This window comes from Vicugna pacos, chromosome 8 (genome assembly GCF_048564905.1).
Source record: "Vicugna pacos chromosome 8, VicPac4, whole genome shotgun sequence".
In the NCBI taxonomy this organism is placed as follows: Eukaryota; Metazoa; Chordata; class Mammalia; order Artiodactyla; family Camelidae; genus Vicugna; species Vicugna pacos.
In genome coordinates, this window is record NC_132994.1 from 9,733,164 (window position 1) to 9,759,842 (window position 26,679).

General features: G+C 36.1%; 1 protein-coding gene and 1 pseudogene across 7 annotated transcripts in view; one reads left to right on the forward strand and one right to left on the reverse strand.

Annotated features, from left to right (window-relative positions):
• Positions 1-2,468: 2,468 nt before the first annotated feature.
• The window catches only part of SENP6 (SUMO specific peptidase 6), a 106,519-nt gene continuing 82,308 nt past the window's right edge, over positions 2,469-26,679 (forward strand). For 4 of the 7 annotated variants that reach the window (XM_072965516.1, XM_072965517.1, XM_072965518.1 and 1 more), the window contains exons 1-3: positions 2,469-2,827; positions 20,934-21,027; positions 23,026-23,086. In XM_072965516.1, the coding sequence (XP_072821617.1) occupies positions 2,776-2,827; positions 20,934-21,027; positions 23,026-23,086 (207 nt within the window). In that variant the 5' untranslated portion in view covers positions 2,469-2,775. Of the gene's footprint in view, positions 2,828-8,658; positions 8,816-20,933; positions 21,028-21,822; positions 21,935-23,025; positions 23,087-26,679 lie in introns of those variants that run through there. The other 3 variants (XM_072965520.1, XM_031680274.2, XM_072965519.1) reach the window with 3 other exon arrangements.
• On the reverse strand, positions 2,906-17,165 carry LOC116281428 (protein LSM14 homolog A-like; annotated as a pseudogene).

Here is a 26,679-nt window from a genome sequence, read left to right on the forward strand (position 1 = left end):
TCCAAAGGCATCCTCAGTAACATCTCTGAACTTCAAAATTCATGTATAAAAAAAGGGCTAATAATTAAATATCTGTAAATATACTAAATATACATTTGTATATACTAAATACATCTAAATTTCAGGGGTATGCCCTAAATCTGAAGTTTTCTAGGGCCTGAATCCTGGATAAAGGGATATATGATACTATCAATGCTTAGCTGATTGTATTCATATGGAAGAACAGTGATTTCTGAAAATATCTTTATACTTGAATATGGAAACTAATAATTTCATTTGTAATTGCATACTATAGAATAAGAATAATTGAACTGAAAAGGAATTTAGGGACTGTTTAATCTAGATTGTTTCATAATGTGGTCCCCTGATCAGCAGCTTCTGCAATCACCTAGTAACATGTTACAAATGCAAATTCTAAGGCCCACTCCAGGCTCACTGAAACAGAAACTCTAGGGGAGGGGTAATGCAATCTATTTTAACAAGCCTTTTCAGGTGATTTTTATGCATGCTAAAGTTTGAGAAACATTGGTTTAATCCATACTTCTCTTTTAAAGTTGTAATTATGGAGCCCCATAGACATTAGCTGACATTAATACTACTTAAAAATAAAACAGTGGACTTCGTCTGAGAGATCCTAACTCAGATTGCTTAACAGACATCTTTTACATAACTCCATCTGGCTTCCCATTCCACGTGTATTAGTTCTCTATGGCTGCTGTAACAAATTACCACTAAATTAGCAACTTAACAGAAATTCGTTATCTCGCAGTTCTGTAAGGTCAGAGGTCCAACATCTGTCTCATTGGGCTAAAATCCAGGTGTCAGCTTTGCTCTCTGGAAGCTCTAGGGGAGCCTCAGTTTCCTTGCCTTTTCCAGCATCCAGAGGCCACCCACATTCCTTGATTTCTGGCAACTTCTTCCATTTTCAAAGCCAGCATGTATGTGTTCTAAAATCAGATTTTGGAGTCTGTACAAACGAGTCCAGTCACCCACATCTGCCTATTGTCTACAGCCTCACTATTACACTGTCATTGGCACAGACTCTGTGTCAAAGGGACTGCAGTGGGAACATCCAATATCCTCAAGCAACAAAAATAGCAAATGATAATCAGTTATACTCATTACATTACTCTTAATCACGAAATCATGAGTTCATTTTAGGAAAAGATTTTAAAAGAAGTTTTAAACAAAAAGACGGTCTGCTTATGCCTAGTTTAGCAGGGCAATTAAATTAGTTCAATCCCCAAAGATTGCACTAAATCATAGTTTTTCTGTGTCATTTTAATGACTGTTGAATTTTCATTTATATAGAGCATACATTTTTTGTTTTTTAAATGAGGATAGTGAGAGATTTAAGAAAAATGTTGGATGAGAGGACTACACAGGCAAGGGAGTTGAATTTCGTGGTGGGACTAGGCATAACTTTTCCGTATTTTCCAAATTTTCATTAATGAACGTCTTGTTTTTAGAACTTAAAAAAAATGAAAGCAAAAAGAAAGGCAAAGCAGGAAAAGAAAAACGAACATGATATAATCACCTGCAATGGCAAAGCCTGGCTTTACGGTAAGGTAGGGTATGGTTTTTGAAGTGTCAGGCACAGAAATGACAGGATTTTTTTTTTTTTTGTACGCTGCCATCCAAAGGGTACTGCAGCATTTCCTCTCATAAATTATTTTGAAAACTTCTTTAAAAATGAAGACCACAGATCATTTTCTACACATGTGACTGCACTGCCTCACTCTACCTTTTCTCTCCAGTTGGCTATGGTTTAAGCTCCAAGGCCTCCTCAAAGGAATGAACTGAGAACATTCCTCAGGCAATCGTGGTCTCACAGAAGCCAAATGCCCCGCCGGCCCGGCTGGGAAGCGCTCAGACACCAGGTCGGCCCCCCGGCCCGCGGAGCTCGCGATTTGGGACGAAACGTGTGTCGGCCGGGCGGGCGCCGCGCTGGGCCGGCGCTACGGAGGGCCGGGCTGCGGGCGCCACGCGGCGGGGCTCGGTGCTGCGCCGCGGCCCGCTCTGCCCGCGAGCGAGCCCGGGCTCCTGAGGGGGCGCCGTGCTGGGGGCGGCGGCGGCGGGGCGGGGGCGGGAGCCGGGCGGCCGCAGCAGCGCCCGTGGGGGAGGAGCGGCGGCGGCTGGGGCTGCTGTGGCGACGGACGCGAGGCGGTGGCAGAGGGGACCCACCCCTGTCCACATGGACAGTCGCAGAGGCCTCGGCTGATGCATTCGCGCCTGGGCGGGGTGGGCGGACGGCCGTAGCGGCGGCGGCGGCGGCTGCAGAAGGAGCGAACGGCCTGGGGGCGCCTGACGGTCGTAGAGACCTCGCCGCCCCGGCGCGGCGGGTGCGGCCATTTTACGGCCCGGGACTTAGGGAGGCGTGTTTGTGTGCTCGCCTTCAGCCTCTCTTCCTGCGGGCTCGCGGCTGAGGGAAGCTTCTCAGGCGGCCTGGGTGGGCGGTGGATGGGGAGTCGCGGGCCGAGAGGCACCGGGCCCGGGAAGCGCCGTCGCCGTCGTCGCCGCTCGCGTTCGCCCGGAGGCGCCTCAGCAGCCCAGGCCGCGGGTCTCGCCGCCCACCAGCCCGCGGATAGGCCCGGGAGCGCCCGGCCTGCTTTTGTGTAGGCCCGTCCGGACGGGGGAGCGCCGCCCGCCTGACGGCCGAGTCCTAGGCCCGCAACCCTGCGGCGGCTACCCTCCTGCGGCGCGGCCCCTCATCCCGGCGAGCGCGGCGGCGGTGTGGGCCATGGATTAAGAAGGCGGCGGCGTGGGAGGAGGAAGATGGCGGCTGGCAAGAGCGACGGCAGCGCAGGGGAGATTACTTTTCTGGAAGGTACAGCTATTTCTGCCCTTGCGGGGGGGGGGTGGGGAGACTGAGGAAAATATGGCCCCCTGGTTCCCGGATATTCAGTTACGGGCGCTGGGTGGGTTTGCGGGGCGGCGGAGGGGCCCGGGGGCGGGGGCTGCGGGGCCGATGGCGGGGAGGGGATGCGGTGCGAGCGCGCTGGGTTCGAGTCCGCCCGGGTGAGGGGCTTGGCGGAGGGCGGGGAGGCCCGAGGGAGCGTCGGTGGTTCCGGTCGCGAGCTGGAGTTGGTGGCTGTCCTTTCACGCGTTTAAGTCTTTGACATTTTTTGGTGTTTCGGTGGTGGCCTCAGGATGAGAGCGGACTGCACTCGGGTTTTGTTTGGTGTTCACGGAAAGTTTCAAGTTGCTAAGGTTGGGTGAAGTGGGGAGCCAGTCCAAGCGGGGAGGGGAGAGGTAGTTTTCCTGTTTTGTACCCCCCTGGTCTTTATGTTTCGCAGAGCTTCAGGCTTCCTTTTGAAGCCAGCATTCAGATTAGGCCTGACTCTGTTAATCTTAACGACATGTGTTCTGCTAAACATCTTTTATAAAATAATTCGGGAAAAAAAAAAAGAACGAGATTGACAGTGTCAATTTTGGGACAGTCACCAAAGCTAATAAAGTTTGAGTGGTTCCATTTTTATTCACTTGTGAGGAAAAGTTAAACATTTGCTGTAGATGGACTAAGCCAGTTTTAAGAAAAGCTATATGTCATTGTTGGGGATGGTGGTAATGGGTGCCAATATTGGCCCTTTGCCTATATATATATATATATCCCCAAAATACATCTAAATTCATTGTGCTTGTGGACAGGAACTCTAATGCTCATTGCTTAATTTGGCTGTAGGGTCACTGTTTATGCTAGTAATTGGATTTATACATATGTTTGGGGGAACCGGTCCAGTGATTGCTAAAAAAGATGAACTGCTCTTTGGATAATTTTGCAAAGATGTTTTTCATACGGAACATGAAGCAATACTTTAAAAAATAATTAGAAAAATTTCTGAATTAAGAAAGTACAACTTAACTGTGGTACCAGGGCCTATAAGAAAGTGTTGAAGAATGATGGATATGCCTTGTTTACAGTTTAATTAACAACACCTGGAACAGTGCCTGGACCACAGTAGGTACTCAGTCCATAGTCTAATAAACAAATACGGACTAATAGAGATGAATGGGAAAAGAAATCTTAATTTTCATAATTCTTCATTGAGTATTGCAGACCAAAAAAAATTTTTTTTACCTTCCTATGCATGCCAGCCTTTATTTGAAAATGATGAGAGTTTTATATGAGATTCATAGTAAGAAGATGTGGAAAGCTTGTAAGTTTTTTCTGGCTTCATTTCGTATTTCTTCTATTCTACCTCCTTTCTAGTTTGGACAGAATAGTTACCTGTCAGAGGCTGAGAGTGGTGCAGCTTGTGTTACAGGGGGTGTTATGTGCATTATTTTTTTGTTTTGATACTGGAATCACAAAAGATGGCTTACTGATATAGTCAGTATGCAGATGATTATACATTTTTTTTTTTTTTTACTGTGGTAGGTTTGGGACTTCTGTAGAGGCTTCTGATTCAGTTTAAACTCTGGCTAGATGAACATAGGAAAGAAAATATAAATAAAGCCAACAGATACAGGGCTGATGTAAATTTAAAATCGTTGCTTTTAGTTTGTTCTAACTTGAGGGTCTATGAATTGCTCTTGGGGATAAATTTGAGTTTCACCGTGTCTCCTTCAGCATTCTCATAAAGAAAATGAATGGTACCTTGTTTAGAATATGAACATAGGATTTCAGTTTTTCATATACTGTACTGAATCTTTTGAAATAAGTGGAATGATATTTAGTGTCATTTATTTTTTGTGTGTAATATTTTGTATATAATTCTTTTGGTTCTTTACATTTCCAATGATAAAATACTCCACTATAACTTGCCATATATTTTTGATACCATGTTTATGTGTTTTCAAAATGTTTCCCCATAGACCCTTTGGGATATAATATTTAAACATCTACATAGTATACTTTTCCTTACTCTCCAGTAGACTTCTTGAAAAACAAGGTTTTCATTCACTCATCAAATATTTATAGCAGCCTGCTTTGTGCTAGGCATTATACCAAGGTGAATACAGCAGTGCATAAATAGGGTACTTGCCTTCATAGGCCTTAGATTTTAGTGGGAGGTACTTTTCATAAATAAGTAAAAATGAATCCGTTTAGAATTGTCTTACTTCATTTTTTCAGTTTCCTTCTTCACTTTATTTAGGTCTGCTCAGATCTGATAACCTACTTAAAATGCCATACTCACGGGTACAAACACATGGTATTCCCTTTTACCGTGTTTTATGTTTCATGACAGCACTTTTCATATGATAAATTCATGTCTTCAAGTTTTCCAGCCCTACTAAAATATAAGTAAGCTTCACGAAAACAGTGACTTTCTGTTTTCACCAACATATTTCTTACACTTGGAACATATTTGTTAATGAAATAAACAAGATGGTAATAGTGTGATAAAGGCTATGGAAGAAATATACAGAGCAGTGGACAAATGGGAAAGCTGTTTTACGTAATGCTAAAGTCCGGAAAGGCCTTCCTAAGGAGGTTAAGGTGTGTTAAGGTAATATCTTAACTATGGGACAAGAGTATGGCCAAGAGGATAATGCCTGTAGAGGTTCCGAGATGATACAGGATTACGTTTGTTAAACAAAAAGATCATTTTGGCGGAAATGTAACAAGCAGAGGAAAGAGTGATATGAAAGAGAGGCAGCAAATCATTCCAGATCATGAATTTTTATTTCATTCTGAGAAGCAGGACATCATTGAAGAGTTTGGAGCAAAGTAGTTTCAAGATATTTATCTTTTTTAAAAAATCACTTTGCTTATGGAGTGAATTAGAGGAGAGCACGAGTTAAAGCAGGGACATGAGTTAGAATACTGTAGTAGTCTCAAAGTTGGAGGGGCTTAGGCAAAGATGGTTGCAATGGAGACTGGGAAGAGGAGTGGATAGATGGGAGATATATTTGGACGCAGAGCTCACAGGACTCGATGTAGTGCGTATTGAGAATCAGTAAGCGAGGAGTCAAAGATAACTGCTTCGGTTTTGGTTTGAGGTGTTGGGGGTAATTCCATTTACTGAGATGGAGTAGACTGGCAGAGGAATGAGAAGTTAATAAATAGCTCTGCCTTGATGGTAAGTTTGAGATGCTTGTTTGTCATCCATGTTCTAAATGGTGTTTTACATTCTTATAAACTATTAAGTAAGATGCTAATTCCATTTCCTTTTCTGGCTTCATTAGGGAAAAGTAGACCTACTGGCTACTGTTGTACTTTATTTTGTTATATAGTATTACATGAAAGTTGCTTAATTAGACTGCAACTTGTGTTGAATTTTTTTCTTTCCCCTCTGACTTGTTTCTTTCTCTTCTATTTACTTAAGATGTCGTTTTCTACCCCCTTTCTGTTTGTTATAGGTAGTTTGACAGATTTCTCTTTTGTTCATTCATTCAACAAATATTTATTGAGCCACTTTACCTTTTACTTCTACCAATTAATTGCCTCACCAATATTTTCTCTCATTTTTTTTTTCTGTTTTCCCTTTTGTATATGTGCGTGCGTGTGTGTATTTACTACTTTGTTTTCCTTTTCATTCTGGGCCCTCCTCCTTTGTGAACTTTGTCCACTAGGTTAAAAAGACTGATCTGGACTATTGCAGTGTTGTCCTCTGTATCAGCAAAATTACTTATGTCTCCAAATGAAAAGTATTTTTCATTTCTCCTTAGCCATACTTTATTTTTACATATAAATGCAATTCAGAGCCCAGTCTGTTTGCCACTTTTATTGGGGCCAGTAAATACTTGACAGTATCTCCTGGGCTAAAGCACCACTTCTCCTAAATGATGGGCATTCCATGAATATGAGCAAGGTGTTTAGTGTCAAACTGCTCAGGGGAACACACCACAAAGTTCTTCATTTAGCCCTGCTCCTTCCTCTTTTGATTGTACTACTTTTAGAAACTACGCCATCGTGTCATTCCTTATTTATTCCTTAACTATATGTATTTTCTAGTTGCATCCTAGTTGAGTTTATAAATTCTACTTACTACTTGATTTCATGTGCTCACAAGAAACAGTAGTAGAGTAGAACCTCACTTAGAATGGAAGCAGTTGTCATTAGAAATGCATGGAGAGCATGAATTCAGAAGCCAGAATGCCGAGATTCATCATCTAGCTGTATGATCTTGAATAGATTACTTAACCTCTTTGTGTTTTCACATCTGTTAAGAAGACAAGGATAATAATTGTAGTTACCTCATAAAGTTGCCATGAAGATTAAATGTGTTAATGTATAGTGAACTCTTAGAACAATTCCAGGCGTGTAATTCCAAGTGCTCTATGTTAGTTGGATTATTGTATTTATTTTCTTAGCAGGCAGAGAAGAAAGAACTTTCTTTTCTTACTTTTCTTCTCTTCATGCTTATCTTGTCTCTTACTTGAATTCTAGTTTTTATTATTCTTCTTTCACTTACTATCTTTCTTTTTCTAGGTATTAGCTGATTGTTCTTGATATTCTAGGTTGACTGGTGTAGTGAGAGAGGATAGAGAATGAAGTTATGTATTCCTTATATCTAGATTCCTATAAGTTAATGGCTCCTGTTGCCATTACAAAAGTATGTTGACTGAGGAGATCAAGAGGTATAGAGGGGTTCCGTGATCCAGAGCAAGTTAGCCCTGCAAGCAGAACTGGAGCTTGGGACCTGTCCTGTAGCCATAAAATCCTTCAGCATTTCCTTCCTTCTTTCCTCCCTCCTTCCCTTCTTATCCCCTTGCTTGCCTATTCTTCTTCTTACCTGCTTTACCTTTGGGAGAGGGCTGGGCAAGAGAAGGCTAAATAACAGGGAATGATAAAGCAGCACCTTAAGAGGGGAAAATCAGAAGCCACAGATCTCTTGAAGCCCAACTTCAGAAATTACATTGTCACTTCTGCCACATTTTGTTGGCCAGAAGGCCACAGAGCCAGCCCAGATTAAAGGAGAAGGGAAATAGAACCCAACATTCAGCAGGCAAAGAGTTTGCAGCTGTCTTTAATCCACACAGCCATCTTTCCTCTCCCATGCCTACCTGTTTTGGGGGTTTTTTTGTAATTCTTTCAACAAAGTCATAATATTTCTTAAACTTGAAAATGACAGTTCTTATGAGGTCCAAACGTTTCTAATTTCCAGACAGTTTAGGAAGCTACAGAAAGACAGAACAAAATAGACCACACAATTTGTAGTTTGTTTCAGAGACATAAATAGTAACATAAATAGTCTTTGGTTTAACTTTTCTTTGATTAGGGACTGATTCAAGAATTTCTGAAACCAGGCAAGCACAAGAAAGAAGAAAAGAGGCAGAATGTTAGAAACTTTTCCTTTCTTTTTTCTTTTCATTTGGTGACGTCTGGGTCGTACTGGAGTTGTTATTGCAGTCTTCTTCATTTTCATTACCTAACCTATTAGAAAACATGGTCACCACTATTTACAGTATTAAAAATTAAATGTTATTTGAATACAAAACACAACAATTAATCCACAAAGTCAAAGGCAGACTGCTGATCACAATTAAAGCCCACTTCAGTTGTACACTTAAGTCACATTACTTGGAGTGATGCAACAATGGATGATCCTTGATTGTGAACTACAGATTTTGGTTGCCTGCATCACCTAGAAGACAAAGACAGCAAGTACAGAAAGAAGATAGGGAGTATTCATTTGACGTTAAAAACGGTGTTGCTTTTAGTCCGTTTTTTGGGCTACCTTAGGGTTTTGGACTTCTCAGAGCCTTTTGCATCCTTCACCAAAAATTAGGACCTCTTGTCTCCTGAAGATACAGACTTTCACTACTAAAATTGGAACAGTCCTAGGCAAACCAGGATATGTGGATCCTCTGCCTTGTTCTAAGTCAACAAAAACTACTTTGGGACCACCTGAAACTACAGACTTGAGGAGTAAGACAACAAGCCATATCCTCATCTTGCTTTTGGAGAGTTGTTGTTGTTTTTTTTTTTTTTAATATATTTCATGCTTGGTTTTGAATATGAGGGATTTTTTCCTCCCACAGTAATTGCATTACAATCTTTGAAATACAACAGGGAAGAAAAAACAGTGTTGGTGTCCAGTGTATAATAAATGTTCTTTTTTATTTTTTGCAAAGACTGAAGCAATTTTTCAGGACTTGAGGAGCTAGAAATTTCTCAAGACTTGCTTGTAGACCATATGATAACCTTGCTGCCTTTCCAATATTTTTTAATCTGTGAACTTTCTGCCCCCACAACCTCCTACGTATGAATCTGCCACTAAATCTTGGAGACATAATCACCATTACCTCTGTTGACTCTTTCTGTATGGGTACCAACATCTTCTCTGCCTCCAAAACTCCTTTGGCCACTGTTTGGATGAGGTGAGAGTACATGTTTTGGCATTTAATCTTTCTTCAGTTCAGGTTGGTCTCCATTCTCTGTTATCATCACAGGAAATACTATCAAAGAATGATTTAGTTTTGTCATAATAGCAATTAAGTTTGAGACTCTTCAGCAGCATTTCCTTCACAGGTTTGAGTAGCAACTCCTGAATCTCCTTTGTCTTCACCGTTTACAGGCTTTATCTATTTTTCAAGTTTATCTTCTTTTAAGTTTATTATGAATCTGTCAATTTTCTTGTTGAATTATGCATTTGCACTTTCAGAATTAAAGTGTTCCATTGATCTATCTTATTGAATATTGAATTCCCCTGCCATCTTGGTCGTCTTCTCCCTGTCCGTGGAGCAGAAGAAACATTTGAAGCCACTTGTTCTTGCAGTCATTTCTGAGTTGTTCATTTTCTGACTTTGGAACTTTGTATGCTTGAGATAACTGTATTTTTAGAGATTGTGTATTCTGTGTGAAGATGGAACCAACTGCATTACTTTAGGATAAGGTACCACTACTCGATATTTCCATTCCATGGAAGATCAAGGAGCTTCCAGCAACACCAACAGCACCAAACTGCTGTCTGATGTTGACCTTGGACAGAACTAACTGATTAGAATGAAGAAGGAGATAAACTGAGAGAACACTGAATATTGTGGTTTTGGTAGCTCACAAGGAAGCCTAATTTGATATTATTCCTGAGAATTTAATATATTCAGACTTCATCTTGAGATACTATTGGATAGTCTGTTGGTCTGTCTTCTTTATCAAAGGATAGTTTTTTTAGGTTAGGAACTTGAGAAAAATCACCTCAGCTGGGTGGTTTTTGTGCTTCCTGCAGCATCTGCTGGAGTTATTCAGTGGTAGCTTGGCTGGTCTGGTGGTTCCAAGATAGCTTTATTCAGATGTCTGACTGGCAGGTGTGGGAAGTTGGGCCCATCCTTCTCCATGTAGTCCAAGTCCAGCAGGGTACTCAGACTTGTAACATGGTGGCTTAGAGCTCTAAGAGGCTGCCTTTGGAGAAAATCTTGACAGATTCTTGAGATATATTGGGGCTTAAGCACTACAGAGCCACCTAAAATTGCTTTATTGAGATTTCCTTGTTTGCATTTAATTCTCTCTTTATGTTTTCTTTTACTGCTTTTTTATTTCTAAATTATAGAAGTTAACTTCTGTCTCAGTGACTCATTTTTAAAAATTCTGTTTTTATTTTTGTAAAACCTTATTGATGACAGTTTAAAAATTATTAGGAAATATTTCACATCTGTGTGGAATATAAAGAATAATATAACAAAAACTTATGTTCTACTTCCTAGCCTAAAGAAAACATAATTAATACAGTTGAAACAGGGGTGAACCCTTTCCTTTTTTCACTTTCCTGCCTCCTCTCCAGGGGTAACCACCATCCTTAGCTTTGTACTTAACATTCCCATACATTTCTTTGTACTTTATATATGTATCTCTGAACCTGTGTATGTGTATACAGATTGTTTCACATGTTTAAAATATTTTATAAATCATGTCATACTGTATTCTTTTGTAACTTGCTTTTCATTCTTACAGCATTTGAAAGATTAAATAATGTTGGTAAGAATAACTAGTGCTTTGTCATAGCCTGTATATGCTACATTTTATTTATGCATTTCCCTTTTTGTGGAAATTTAGGTTGTATCTAATTTTTTACTATTAACGTACATTGCTACTATGATTATCTTAGTTGTGTTTTATATTGCTACTATGAACTTTTTTTTAAAAGTAGATTTCTTTGTTCACATGTATATGTTTCTCTAGGACACAGGTCAGCAAACCTTTTTTGGAAAGGCCTGAATAGTAAATATCTGACACTTTGCAGTGCAGTCTGTCAGTTACTCAACACTGCCAGTGTAGCAAGAAGGCACTTATAGATAATACATAAGCAAATGAGTGTGGCTGTGTGCCAGAAAAGCTTCATAGACACTGTAATTTGAATTTCATATGTCATGAAGCGTTATTCTTCTTTTGATTTTTTTTTTCTATCCCCAGCCACTTAAAAATGTAAAAGCCATTCTTAACTCATGGGCCTTATAAAAACAGGCAGCAGATCTGATTTGGCTGGGCCATGCTTTGCTAATATCTGATCTTGGTTATCTCTTAGCAGTGGAATCATGATCATATGCAATTTCAACTTCACCTAAGTGTTGCCAAATTGATCTCCAGAGTGGTTTCACTAGCACGTTTTAAGTTTTTCTGTTTATACACACCATCACGCACTTAATAATGCCTGGTGTTCAAGTTTTTGCTAGTCTGATGGGGTTATCAGATGGTGGTTTGAATTTATAATACTCCAGTGTATAGGGAGGTTGAGCATCTTTATTGCTGTATTTTAAAAAAATCATATATTTTTTCAATTTTCCAAAAAATTGAGGGTCAACCTAGAGTTAATCCCTATTCTATATACTTGTGGTACATGAGTACACTAAACAAAATAAGAGTTTTCTTTTTGTGTTTTTGGGTTATTTTGTATGTGTTCCTCTTTTTTTTTAGATATATATATATTTTTATTGTGTTCATCTGTTCTTAATTGCTCATGTCTTGTACATTTTGTTTTTCTACTGGAATGTTGGGGTTCTTTATATACTGTGGATACTAAACCTTTGTTGAATTATAAGAATTGAACATATAACTTACAGAATTATTACTTATTTTCTAAATGAATGGAATAATTTTATGAACAGAATTTTTAAAATGTAGTCATTTATTGTTTTTTTTCTTAATGTCTTATGCTTTTTGTGATACAAGGAATTCTTTGGTCTTACTGGTCCCTTATAGTATAACTTTACTTTTTTTGGTTTCATTAGTTACTGTTCATTTTGTTAGCTTTTTGACAGCAAGAAAGTGCCAGTCAGCTATACAGGCTGGGGTAACAAAATTTGAAAATCTATTTGTAGTGTATCTATTCCTTATGTTTTCTTTACATTAAAAAATTTTTAAGACTTTATTAAATACCTGCAAACCATGTATCTGATAAGGGGTTAATATCCAAAATATATAAAGAACTCATATAACTCAACAGTAAAGAAACCAAATAATCCAATTAAAAATGGGCAAAGGACTTGAATAGACTTTTTTCCCAAAGAAGACATACAGATGGCCAATAGACAAATGAAAAGATGCTCAGTGTCACTAATCATTAGGGAGATGCAAATCAAAACCACCAAGAGATACCACCTCAGGCCTGTTAGAATGGTTATTATGAAAAAGCCAAGAGATGACAAATGCTGGTGAGAATGTGAAGAAAAGGAAACCCTTGTGTACTGTTAGTGGGATTGTAAATTGGTACAGCCTCTATGTAAAACAGTATGGAGGTTCCTCAAAAGACTAAAAATAGAACTACCACATGATCCAGAAATTCTACTTCTGTGAATATATCTGAAGGAAACAAAAACAATATTAAAGAGAGATCTATGCCCCCATTGCTCATAGCAGTGTTGTTTATAACAGCCAAGACATGGAAACAACCTAAGGGTCCATGAGTGGAAGAGTGGATTAAGATACTGTGTGGGGTGTGTGTGTATGTATATACACACACAATGGAATGTTACTCAGACATAAAAAGGAAAGAAATCCTGCCATTTGACAACATGGATGGACCCTGAGGGCATTATGCCAAGCGAAATAAGAATACTGTATGATCTCACTTATATGTGGAATCTTAAAAAAACAATTCAAAAATGAAACAACAGAAAACCCAAACTCATAGAAAAGATCAGATTTGTGATTACAGGGAGCAGGGCATGGAGGGTAGGGAACTTGGACTACCTTCATTGAAGTTTATCCATTCTTCGTTTTTTGAAAACCAGTTTTAGGTTTACAGCAAAGTTGAGAGGAAAGTACAGAGATTTCCCATATACCTTCCACCCTCACATGTACATATACTCCACCAATATTAGTATCTCCCATCAGAGTGGTACATTTGCTACAATTGATAACCCTACATTGACACATGATAACCACTCAGAGGCATAGTTTATGTTATGGATCACTCATTATGTGGTATAGTCTATGGGTTTGGACAAATGAATAATGAGATGTATCCATGATTATAGTATCATAGAGAGTATTTTCATGAATCGATACAGTTTCCTTAAATGTTTAGTAGAATTCACCAGTGGATCCATCTGGGCCTGCTGGTTTCTGTTTTGGAAAATGATTAATTACTGATTCAATTTCTTTACTAGATATAAGCCTGTTTAGACTGTCTGTTTCTTCTTTTTTTTTTTTTCGAGCTTTTTTGTTTTTGTATTTGTTTTGGCAACTTGTATCTTCTAAGGAATTGATCCATTTCATCTAGGTTACCAGAGTTGGACATGGAGTTTTTTGTAGTACTCCTTTATTAACCTTTTAATGCCCATGGGATCTCTAGTGATGCCCTTTCATTCATTTCTAATAATAGTAATCTGTGTTCACCTTTTTTTCGTAGCCTTCTTAGAGGCTTGTTTAATTTTATCAGTCTTTCGAAAGAAGCAGCTTTGATTTTGATTTTCTGTTGATTTCCTGTTAAATTTCACTGATTTCTGCTCTAAGTTTTTTCTTTTTTTTTTATTTGCTTACTCTAGATTTAAATTGCTCTTTTTCTAGTTTCCTAAGATAAAAGCTTAGATGGTTTATTGTAGGTCTTTCTTCTTTTCGAATATATGCATTAAATGCTATAAATTTCCCTCTAAGCACTGCTTTTACTACATCTTACAAATTTGGTAAGTTATGTTTTTATTTTCCTTTAGTCTCAAATGTTTTTAAGTTTATCTTGAGATTTCTTCATTGACCCATTTGTTGTTTTTGAAGTGTGTTGTTTAAGCTCCATGTATTTTGGAATTTTCCAGTTAACCTTTCTGGTATTCTAGTTTAATTCTTCAGTGGTCTCAGAACAGACATTGTGTGATGTCTGTCATATAAATTTGTTAAGGTTTGTTTTATGGCTCAGAATGTGGTCTTAGTGAATGTTTCATGTGAGCTAGAGGAAAACTGTTGTTGGATGAAGTAGTCTATAGACGTCAGTTATCTCCACTTGACTGATGGTGTTACTAAGTTCAGCTGTGTCCTTACTGATTTTCTGCCTTGCTGGATCAGTCTATTTCTGATTCAGGAGTTTTACAGTCTCCAGCTATGACAGTGAATTCATTTATTTTTTCTTGCATTTTTATTAGTTTTTGTCTCACATAATTTGACACTGCTGCTACGTACATGCATGTTATGGACTGTTATGTCTTGAAGAATTGATCCCTTTAGTACAATGTACATGCTCTTCTTTATCCCTAATAACTTTCCTTGCTTTGGCATCTGCTTTGTCTAAAATTAATATAGCTACGTCTGCCTTTTTTTGATTATTATTAGTATGGTATTTCTTTCTCCAAGTCTTTACTTCCGTTTTATTTATGGGTTTCTTGTATGTGGTATGTAATTGGGTTTCATTGTTTAATCTGACAATTTTCCATGTTTTATTTGGTGCATTTAGAACACTGACATTCAATTTTTTGTTTCTTTTTTTAAATCCTAAGCTTATACATTTATTAAATTCTTTTGAATCTCTAAGGTGGCTATAAACAGTTTGTTTTTACGTGTTCATAGCTTAAAGGAATGGGAATATCACAGTTTGTCTGGACTTCTGCCTAGGAAGCCCACCCACGCTACACAGTAGTTTTGTGTTTCCATAATCCAGTCCTAACCTTGCCAGGGCTGTTGGTACCCAGCAAGGGTCCATTCTGCCTGTTGCTTTTGATTGTGGTTATTAATATAGCTAGATTCAATTGTAACTATTGATACAGTTGAGTTAATGTCTCCTGCATTTGTTACTGTTTCCTGTGTGTTGCCTTTGCTCTTTTTCCTGTTTTTGCCTTCCACTCTTTCTCTGCATTTTGTGTTTTCAGTTGAGCATTTCATGATTCCATTTTCTCTCCTTTCTTTGCATTTCAGTTATACTTCATTAAAAAAAAACTTTTAGTGGTTCTCTTAAAGTTTGTAATAGATATTTACAGTTACCTCAAGTTCACTTTAACATTATGCCACTTCCACAGGCAGTATGAGAACCTAACAATAACAAAATGATCTTAATTCCTCCCTCCTGTCCCTTGTATCTTTGCTGTTATTCATTTTACTTTTACATAAGCATATGTATATACACACATAATATATATAAAATAAATATACACAATCAAATACATTGTTGCTGTTATTTTGAACAGTTATCTATTATTAAGGACAAGAAAAATAAGTTTTTATTTTACCTTCACTTATTCCTTCTCTGATACTCTTTCCTGTACGTTCGAGTTTCTGACCTATATCATTTTACTTCCCTCTGAAGAACATTTTTTTTTAACGTTTGCAAAAGAGTTCTTGAAAAATAGCAACAAATTCTCTCCATATTTGTCTAAGAAAGTTTTTTTTTTTCTTTACTTTTGAAAGATAAATTCACGGGACACAGAATTCCAGAGGGTTTTTCTTGTCTTTTTTTTTTTTTTCTCAACACTTCAAATATTTCTCTCCACTCTCTTGTTTGCATGATTTCTGAGCAGAAGTCAGATACAATTCTTACCTTTGTTCCTCTATAGGTAGTGTTTCTTTCCCTACCTCTGGCTTCTTTTAGTTTTTTGTTTGTTTGTTTTGATTTTCTGTAGTTTGAAAATGATATGCTTAGGTGTAGTTTTTTAGATTCATTCTGCTGGTGCTCTCTGAGCTTCCTGGATTTGTGATTCAGTGTCTGACATTAATTTGGGGAAATTCTTAGTCATTATTGTTTCAAATACGTCTTCTGTTCCTTTCTCTCTTTTCCTTCTGATATTCCTGTTACACGTCTATTATACCTTTTGTAGTTGTCCCATGGTCCTTGGATGTTGTTTCCCTTTTTTCAGTCTTTGTTTTCTTTGCTGTTCAGTTTCGGTTTCTGTTGCTACGTACTCAGGTTCAGAAATTCTTTCCTCAGTTGCATCCAGTCTGCTAATAAGCTCATCAGAGTCATTCTTTATTTCTGTTACATGTTTTTATCTCTAGCAATTACTTTTGGTTCTTAGGATTTCCATCTCTCTGCTCACATTGCCCTTCTGTTCTTGCCTGCTGTCTACTTTAGCCAGTAGAGCCTGTAGCAGAGTAATCACAACTGCTTAAATTCCCAGCCTGATAATTACAGTATCTATGCTGTGTCTGGTTTTGGTGCTTGTTTTATCTCACCACTTTGTGTTTTTTGCCTTTTAGTATGGCTTGTAATTTTTTTCTTGATATCTGGACATGATATACTGGGTAAAAGGAACTGCTGTAACTAGGCTTTTAGTAATGTGGTGCTAGATGTGGGGTGGAAGGTAAGCATTCTGTAGTCCTGGATTAGGACCGTAGTCCTGGGATTAGGTCATTGTCAGGTTTGGGATCAGGTATTCTGACTTCATGAAATGAGCTGCAAGTGTTCTTTCTTTTTTTATTTTCTGGAAAAACTTAGGTAACTTTGTTGCTATTTTTTTAAAGTTTGAAAGAAATTGTAGGAGAAGCCTTCTGGGTCTTGAGTTTTTCTTTACAGAAAGATTTGTTTCTTTTATTGATAAAGCTATGTTCAAATTTTTTTTCTTGTGTCAATATTTGTGCCTTAGTTAACTAAATCCGTTCCTACCCATTCATCAAATTTTCTGCTTTCACCAGTTTAGTTATATCTCTCATCTGTTATCTCCTTTCTGGGTTCTTTTTTTTTTCTTATGGGTTTCTGCTTTTTCCTCCTCCTTCCATTTTAGTGGAGAGGTATTGAAAAAAATGTATGTATTTAATTTACAATACTTACCTGGGATGTCTCCTTATTCTTTGTATTTCCTTTCAATTTTGTAAGTAGAGTATAGTGGACATACTTTTCACTCTCATTATTATGAATGTCAACCATATTGAAATGTGGTGATACTTAAGGGATTTTGAGGGTTTAAAGTTTTTGTCCTTAGTGCAAATTGCTCTAAAATTTGTTTTTAGAGCTTGCTTGCTTTTTATAATTTATTTTTTCTCATTGGCAGTTATCATTTTCGTGAAGTTATTGTTCTTTCACTTATTAATTTATAGGTTCTAATCTACTATCAGTTAGGAAATCACATGATTAGACTTGTTAGTATTGCACATACAAAACCCACTTACTTTAGGGCTTACACAATATAATATCTCTTGACTTTTCACTGCCTAGTGGCCTTTTTGGTTAACTTGCCTGACTCAGTGATGGATACTAGCTGCTGGATTAGGAGTCTTTATAGACTAGTAATCATTACAGTTTACTGCCTTTTCTGTCTTGGTAATATAACTTACACTTAACCCTGTCTTTTTTTAAAAACACAGGTTCCTTTTACATTCGAATTTTTAAGAAGTTTTGAGGGATAATAATTTTAGATTTATAGAGAAGTTTCCCAGATGTTGTAGAGAATTTCTGTATACCATTTACCCATCTTCCTCTTATGTTGCCACTTTATATAATCATAGTATGTTTGTCAAAAACTGGGGAATTAACATAGGCATACTGTTACCTAAACTGCAGACTTTACTTGGATTTCACTAGTTATTTCATTAATGTCCTTTTTCTGCTGCAGGGCCCAGTCCAGAATTCCACCTTGCATTTGGTTGTCATGTCTCCTTAGTCCCCTCTGATTGTAACAATTTCTTAATCTCCCCTTGTTTTTCATAATCTTGACAGTTTTTAAGTGTCCTGGCTAGGTGTTTTGTAAAATGTTCCTCAGTTTGGGTTTATCTGATGTGTTCTCATGACTAAACTTGTATTATGGGTTTTTGGGAAGAAGACCACGGAGCTGAGGTGGCATTTTCATGACTTTATATTAATATGAGACATCACTTTTGATGTTAACTTCGATCACTTGGCTGAGATAGTGATTGTCAGGTTTCTCACTGTCAGTTCACTTTTTTCCTTTTTCTATAGTGGACTCTCTGGAGGTGATTTACCAAGTCCAACATATATACTGAAGGGAAAGGGAATTAAGTTCCATCTCTTAGAAGAGAGAGTTTGTACATATATCATTTGGAATTCTTCTGTGAGGAAGATACGTCCCTCCTCCACATTATTTATTTATTCAATTATTTATATCAGCGTGGACTCATGAATATTTTATTTGGGGAGTTATAATTCAATACTATTGTCATTTATTTTTGCTAAGAAGTTGTTCCACCTTTGTTTGATGATTGGGAGGTACTTTTAGGTTGGCTTCTGTATTCTTTTGACACATCCCATCTTTTTTTAAGAAAAGCACCTTTTTGCTTTCTGGCACTACACAGTACTTTAAGCTTATCTTGTATTTTTCCTGCCTGATCCCTAGAATAAGTCATTTCTTCTGGGAGCTCTGGCTCCTCCTAATACTGGAGAATGGTATTTAGAAAATAAGATCTAGTTTTGGGTATGCTTGTTGATGCTGGGGTATCACTGCTCCTAGACCTTCTGTGGGGAAAGACCCTTAGCTGTGTATACTAACCCGTGGGACAGCATATACCTATGTTTGTTTCTGTATCTGTTCATCTGTATGTGTATGAAATAAATGTATGAGTTCATACTGGTATCTCTCACTCTAATCTAGCACTACTAGAATGAACAGTTCATTCTAGCTTTCCTCTTTTGATAATTTATAACTTTATTTTTCTGAGAGGGAAACATCTTGCTCCTATTATCTACTATTTATTTACCTATATTTATAGTATGCATGTAAAGAAGTTTTAGATTTGTTCATGATGGCTTGTTTCCTCCTGTTTCATGATATTTTGGGTTGTGAACTCATATTTTTTGAAACGTTTTGAGGCATTGAAATTTTATATTTTTTTAGAGAGGATTTATATTTGATTCTGTTGGTCGTTTAGAAGTGTTGGTGTTTGTTTTTTGCTTTTACAAAGTTTCTTTATTGTGAGAAAATACATATAACATTAAATTTATTGTTTTAACCATTTCCAAGTGTACAAGTGTGGATTGGCATTAAGTATATTCATAATGTTGTGCAACCATCACCACTTTCCAGAACTTTTTCATCATCCCGGACAAAAACTCTGTACCCATTAAAAAATAACTCTATATTCTCCTCTGCCTCCAGCCCCTAGTAACCTCTGTTCTACTTTCTCTCTGAATTAGCCTGTTCTAGATACCTCACATAAGTGGAATCATATGATATTTGACCTATGTCTGGCTGATTTCACTCAGTATAATGTTTTCAAGGCTCATCCATGTTGCAGCATGTGTCAGGATTTCATTTCTTTATGGTTGAATAATACTCCTTTGTGTGTGTGTGTGTGTGTACACATCACACTTAGTTTATCCATTCGTCTGTTGATGGACATTTGGGTTGTTTCTACCTTCTAACTATTGTGAATCATGCTGCTGTGAACAGTGGTGTACAAGTATCAAAGTCCATGCTCTCAGTTATTTTGGGTGTGTACCTACAAGTAGGATCACTGGGTCATAGGGTAATTCTATGTTTAACTTTTCGGGGGACTGCCAAACATTTTCCACAGTGGCTACACCATTTCACATTCACACAAGCAATGTATAAGAGTTCCAGTTTCTCCACATTCTCACCAACACTTACTGTTTTCCATTAAGAAAAATTGGCCATCCTAATGAGTGTGAAATAGTATCTCTTTACAGTTTTGCTTTGTGTTTCCCTAACACCTAGTGATACTAGGCATCTTTTCTGTGAGACTATATTAATTATGGGCTTTTCTAGCCACTTAGGTTATGAAAATTCTGGTCCCAAACCTGAATAATAGTGAACTTATGTTTAGAAATTCCCTAACCATGGGGTGGCAATACACTTTGTTTAGTTCAACCTAAAAACCCAGAACCAACAGCAAGATGTCATAATTATCCCCACTGTCTCTTTCTTCAGTGTTTCTATCTTTTTTTTTTTTTTTTTCTCTCTCTCTAGTTCACCCAGTTGAATTGTTGCTTTTCAGGTCTTTTGGTCTTCAGTCTGACCTTTTGTCTCGTTGAGGTCCCAAACTTGATCTTCCCATACTCAGGTTTCTATCATATGGCTCCAGACAAATGTCAGCTTCAGAACTTCATTTATTTCTCCAGTTTCCACTTTTCTAGCTGTTTATGGCTTCAGGAGATTTCAGGCATACACTTAGGACATTTTTTAAACTCACAGTAAGCATGTTTGGTGTTCTGATCTGGAGAGTTTTTTTTTAACATTGAGTTCACTCTGTTGCTAACACAGAAAACCTTGGTTTGTTTCTTTTCTGTCAAAGGGCAGAGGTGATTGGCTGAGGTAAAGAAAAGGCTGGTGATCTGAATTTAGTTCTTATAAGTAAGGCAGCAGACTAACCAGTACTCATTTCTAGAACCAGTGATCAAATATGGAGATACAGAGTTGCTTTTTTATGTATTTCATATGTATTCATGTGTCCCCGCCCACATTTTTATGAGCTGCTTTCTCAAGGGCTGTAAATATGCAAAACAGATTTTAATGTGTTCCTTTTCTGGTTAGACTTGTATATATGGATGACTGTGTGTTAGCAAAAACAGATTTTAATGTGTTTTTTTTTCTCAAGAGGAAGTAGTCCCAAAAGGCAAGCAAATTAAAAGAAAATCCTGAATAAGCAAAGAGCTTGGGAAAATTTTATTTTATTTTGAATAGTTCTATTAATGAATACTTATCTCAGTTTGTTTTTATTTCAGCTTTGGCTAGATCAGAATCTAAAAGAGATGGAGGTTTTAAAAATAATTGGAGCTTTGATCATGGAGAAGAAAGTGAAGGAGATACAGATAAAGAGTAAGATATTTTTTTCCCCCTCAGATATTTTATAAGAATGAAACTTTTCATTAGAAAAATGATTTATAGTCCATGGAAATATTTCTACGAGTATGGTATTCTTAAGAAAACATTGAACTCTTTTACAGTAGCATTAAGGAAAGAAAAAGCAGTTCTTTTATTGGTAAATAATTTTGCTGTTATATTTCTCCATCTTTTGAAATGTGTAAATCTGTGCATGTAATACATATAACCTTATGATTAAAAATTGACCATACTACTGATTTCCTAATAAAGAAATTGTTCTTTTTTTTTTTTTTTTTAAAAATGGTGTTCATTCATGCAATGATTTGGAAAGTCACCCTTTATCATGAGTAAGTGAACCTAGATTATGATTCCTGAATTTTGTATAAAAGTTTAGTATCTTTCTTTCCAGTTGCAACCCCCCTCCCCCAGCACATTCATCTTAGATTACTACCAGAGAAAGCAGAAACCCTATAAATGATAAACACAGGTGTTGACCCAGACAGAAGTTAAGCAAAGTGTTCATTACACTTTGTTAATGTACTTGGAATGACTGCTGTAAATTTTTAAATAATAGTTTTAATAGAACCTTTTGCATGTCATGAACTTTGTATTACAAATTTATCATTTATTATTTAGTTTCTTAGTTTATTATTCAGGTTTTTCACTGGCCAGGACAATCAGCAAATTAAGAGGCACTCAAAATATACACTGATTTCTACCCAAACTGCAAATATTTTTTAGCAATTTTACACAAGAAGTCATTCAGAGTATATTGACTAAATATTGTAGGTGCTTCACTTCTGTCTGGGCAACAGCTCCGTTCATCATTACCACTTTATGTGCTTCACCTATGAGATGTTGAACTGAAGTGAAGTTTTATTTGAAGGAGAGCTTTGAACTGGTAAGTTTCTCACTTAAAATTGGCATTTTATGGTCTTCTTTCTTTCATTTCTTTTTTCTTTTTATTTCTGATTATTTTTAAATTTGAAATAATCTTTTATTTTTAAAAGATTTTAAAGATGTCTTTAATTACAGATATTTGTTATTTATGTAGTTTTGAAAAATAGGAATTAAATCTGAAATTGAGTAGACTACCTTTGAAATATTTTTCTACAATGTTTGTAGGAGAGAATTTTTGGCATTAAAAAAGTTGGTGTGTATATAAATAATAATGAAACAAACATTTTACATTTTATTCTAAGTAGCTAAGAATTTCCTAAAAATAGCTTAGCATTATCTTCAGAAGGGTGTATTTTGACTTTCTTTGTTAGAAGATTTGTCATGATTATATTAAAAAATGTCTTTAAAGGTGCTACCTGGCTGTATGTTTCACTTATGAGTTGTAGTCTTTGATTTATCATTATAAGTGGATCCTTAAGAGCTTCAGCTTTTCAAATTTGTTCAGATTAACATGAACCATTAATCGGTCTGGTCTTTTAGAATCTCAGGCCATTGGTTCTCAGTGAAGCATTGATATTTCCAAGAATGGTAGAGATATAACTTTTACTGGGTTAATACCCAGTAAATTACTTTCTTTTCATTAACTAAGGTTTTCTTACCAGTTTGTCTCTTGTCCTCTATTTTGTTTTTCAGTCCTTTCTCCCTAATTTAAAATCCAAGACAGAAAGGAAAAATGAGTGACTAAATATGAAATCTGTAGTTAAGAAAACAAAAATTATGTGTGCATTTATGGCAGGGGACAACAAACAATGGCCCATGGGCCCTCTATGGCCCACCGTTGGATTTTGTTAATAGTTTTGTTGGAACACAGCCACACATACAGTCTGGCTGCTTTCATGCTACAGTGACAAAGATGCGTAGTTGCCATAGACACCATATTGCCTGCAAAGTCTAAGATATTTACTCTCTGGCCCTTAACAGAAAAAATTTGCTGATTTCTGTATTAGGTGAGCAAAGAGGATAAAACTTCTGAATTTAATGTACGGGTTGTAATTGTCACTTAAGATTTTTTCCTCTTTATTTTCTATATAGTGAGGCAAATCTACTCAGTGTAGATGAAGATGAGGATTCTGAAACCTCAAAAGGAAAAAAGGCAAGTGTTGCTTATTAATTTTTTTTTAGGTTATATACTAAAACTAATACTTAAAATGATTTTTGTATTTTTTGATTGCAAGTCCCAACCACCCACCTCCCTACACCAGAGGCAAATGGTATTCCCAGTTTCTTGTTTATCCCATCAGAAATAATTTATTTATCATAGAGAAAATGTATATTCTTGTCCTAACTTCTAGCTTCTTACACTTTCACAGTTGGTAGTATATTGTACACACTATTTGTAATCTTACCTTCTAAAATTAATACAGAGAGCACCCCTAAGAGTCCATTAAAATCCCCCTCATTTTTTCATGCATAGGATTACATTGTATGGTGTACCATTTTTATCCAGTACCACCATGTTGAAAGGACATTTATGGTGCTTGTTGTCAACCTTTTTGCCCCCTAAAATAATATTGAGTGGATTAGCCTCTATATGGGTTATTTTGCACATGTACAGATATGTCTATAGGACCAGTTTCTAGAAATAGAGCTACTATATGAGGACAGGTACATTTCTGATATTGTTATACCTGATTTGTACTTTTACTAGGAATGTCTGAGAATGCCTGTTTCCCCGCACTTTTCTAACATTGTTATGAATGTTTTGATCTTTGCAGTGAAAAACAGTATCTCAGTGTAGTTTTAATTTGCATTTCTTTCATTGTGAGGTCAAATACCTTTTCGTGTATGTAATCCATTTATTTCCTTTTTGATAGTTGTCACTTAATATCCTTTGCCTACTTTTCTATTTGGTCTTTAGAATATTATTAATTCATAGGAATTCTTTTTACATTGAGTCTAAGACACAATTTTCCACATTTTTGATATCTAACTGGATGTTTCTTAGAATGATGGCATGACATGGTTTAGTTAAAAAAAGTTTTTTGCACTTCAGTACATACAATAATAACGCATCTTGTAATGTTTCCTTAGGTTGACAAAATATATTTTGGAGAAACTGGCCCACTTCTATGATACTAGTTGCTAACATTTTAAACTATTTTTTTTCCCACTAGTCTTGACTTCACTTTTGGGGGTTATTGCCTTGGAGAAAAAAACATTTTCTTATGTTGTCAAATATAACAATCTTTTTTTCTTTCATAACTTTTGGGTTTAGTATCTTGGTTCCTAATGATGTTACCTTAGTTATTTACTTGCTTTGTCCTATCAAACAAATTAGTTTCACAATACCAATACAAATATAGTTACTAATAAAATGATTAAAAATTTGGGTTTGGTTTGTTTCCTTGCTGGTGGTGTTTCGTGGCATATCTCAATAGGTATATGAGATGCATATTTAGATTACTGTTTTAAAGTCATTTGAAGCTATTTTTTCCTGGTTGGTAGTTCCACCAGCTAGGTAAGGGTTAGGTTTATTTATTTATTTAAGCTTTGTTTTTCATTTTGAGAAATTGCTTTTTAAAAAATGTTTTGGATTTACTTTGCTTTTTAATGTAAAAGATGTTTACATGGTTCTAAAGTCAAATCTACAAAGGAAGTTTTATTCAGAGAAGTCTACCTTTTGTTGTGATTCCCTTTCTCCCTTTCTCTTCACCTGTGGGCAACCTGTTTTAAAAATTATATGGCTGAACCTTCCATTGTTCTTTTTTTTTTAATGTAAGAATATACCACCCTTCTTGAAGAAACTCTCCACACTGTTTGGCAACTTGGGTTTTTATTTGGTAGTATGGCCTGTAGATCAGTCCACATCAAAGTATTTAGAGATCTTTGTCGTCTGTTTTATTGCTACATAGTACTCCAGTGAATGCGTATACTATAGGAACTCAGTTCGTGATGAGCAGAGGTTTTTCCTAGTCTTTTGCTATTATAAGTAGTGCTTTAATAAAGCCTTGTACCTATACTTTTTCACATCTTTACAGTATATTTGTGGGATAGATTTATAAAACTGCATTGCTATTTCAGAAGGTAACTTTACATGTAATTTGGCTAAGTCTTGTCAAATGCTCATTCATAGGCATTAGCATTTGCCATTCCTGCTAGTAATGTAGGAGAATTTCTATTTTCCTGTAACCTTGAAGAGTATGTGGTCAAACTTAAATTTTTGCCAATCTGACATAGCACTCTCTTCACATGTTTTCCCCTCATAGTTGAATAGTATTTTAGGGATTTTTAAATTTATTTCTTTCCCTCTGTCTTTTGAGGTTTTTTCCTTCCACAACATCTGTTTTGTCATGATTTAGGGAGTTTATAGAATTTCAAGTTTTTTCTGTTTAGTACACTAAAGTTTTTCTTTATAAGGTTATTCAAGACACTGAAAAACTATAAGGTTTTATATGCTGTAGTCTTCTCTCGCTTTTATTTTAACATTTTGTTTCCCTAGAGTGCTGCTATTTAGGTGTTCTTCAGGTGGACAGAAATGTAATGAGTTTTGTAAGTAAAAGTAAAAGGTGGTTTTCATCATGATCTTTTGTGACATTGGTCTTCAATTTTTTGGGTTTTTTTTTTTTGCTTGCAGATGTACTTTTTTTTTAATAAAATACTTGCCTTAATACACATTTTTAAGGATATAAATGTTGATACTTTAAAATAAAATTTAAAATGACACTTATATGTATCCTGTGATCTCTAAAGATAATTCAGATTTGGTGGTATCATCTGTTTTATTTTTATTTTATTTTGGGGGGGGAGGGGAGGTACTTAGGTTTATGTATTGGTTTTAATGGAGGTACTGGGGATTGAACCCAGGACCTCGTGCAAACTAAACACACACTGTACCACTGAGCTATCCCTTCCCCCATAATCTATTTTAAAAATACATATGTCATCTCTTTAATGATTGGAAATGTATATTTTCTTTTTTTTCTTAGATTCATATTTCTGATCGATTTTCCCACAGAATTTTAATATTATATATGTATTTTAACCTCATATGATGTGGTTTTATGCAATTGAAAAATCTTTTAATTACTTTACTGTAATAAAAAGATATACATTTGCTGAAATTTAACATTAAATAATATTCTTGTCACCAAAGTTCTAAGTATTAATTTTTTGCTGGATTGAATTGTCTTTATAATTACTAATAAAGTTTAATTTATAATTATTAAACCTATTGTGTAGAATTATACTGGAAATAACATCTCTTGAAATGGATAGTGCTGATGTTTTCCTTCCTTATTTGTGTAGTTCACATATCCATAAATATTATTTATTGCTATAATAAAACTTTGAACAGTGATTTTATTTTTAAACTTTTTTTAGATATAAGTGCTGAGAAATCTTGGTTGCATGATAAATAGATGGAGATAGAAAATTTTGCTGTAGCATTATCATTCATTTCTTTCCTTTTGAATTAAGTGTCAGAAAATTACATAGCAGTGTAATAAAAGTTTAAAAGTCAAAAGTAATTTGTAATCCAATCTTTAGATTTATTGTCCTTTTGAATTTTGGGGAAAAATACCAAAAAGATTTTATTGAGACTTAATGAGTGCCTAGTAGTTACTATACCTGTTAATTTTGAACCAGATAATCTCAGAAATAATTGGAAAAATTGAAATCTTATTAATTTTTCATTGACCTTTGCCAATTTTTTTGTAAAATATTTTTTGTAAAATATTATATATTTTT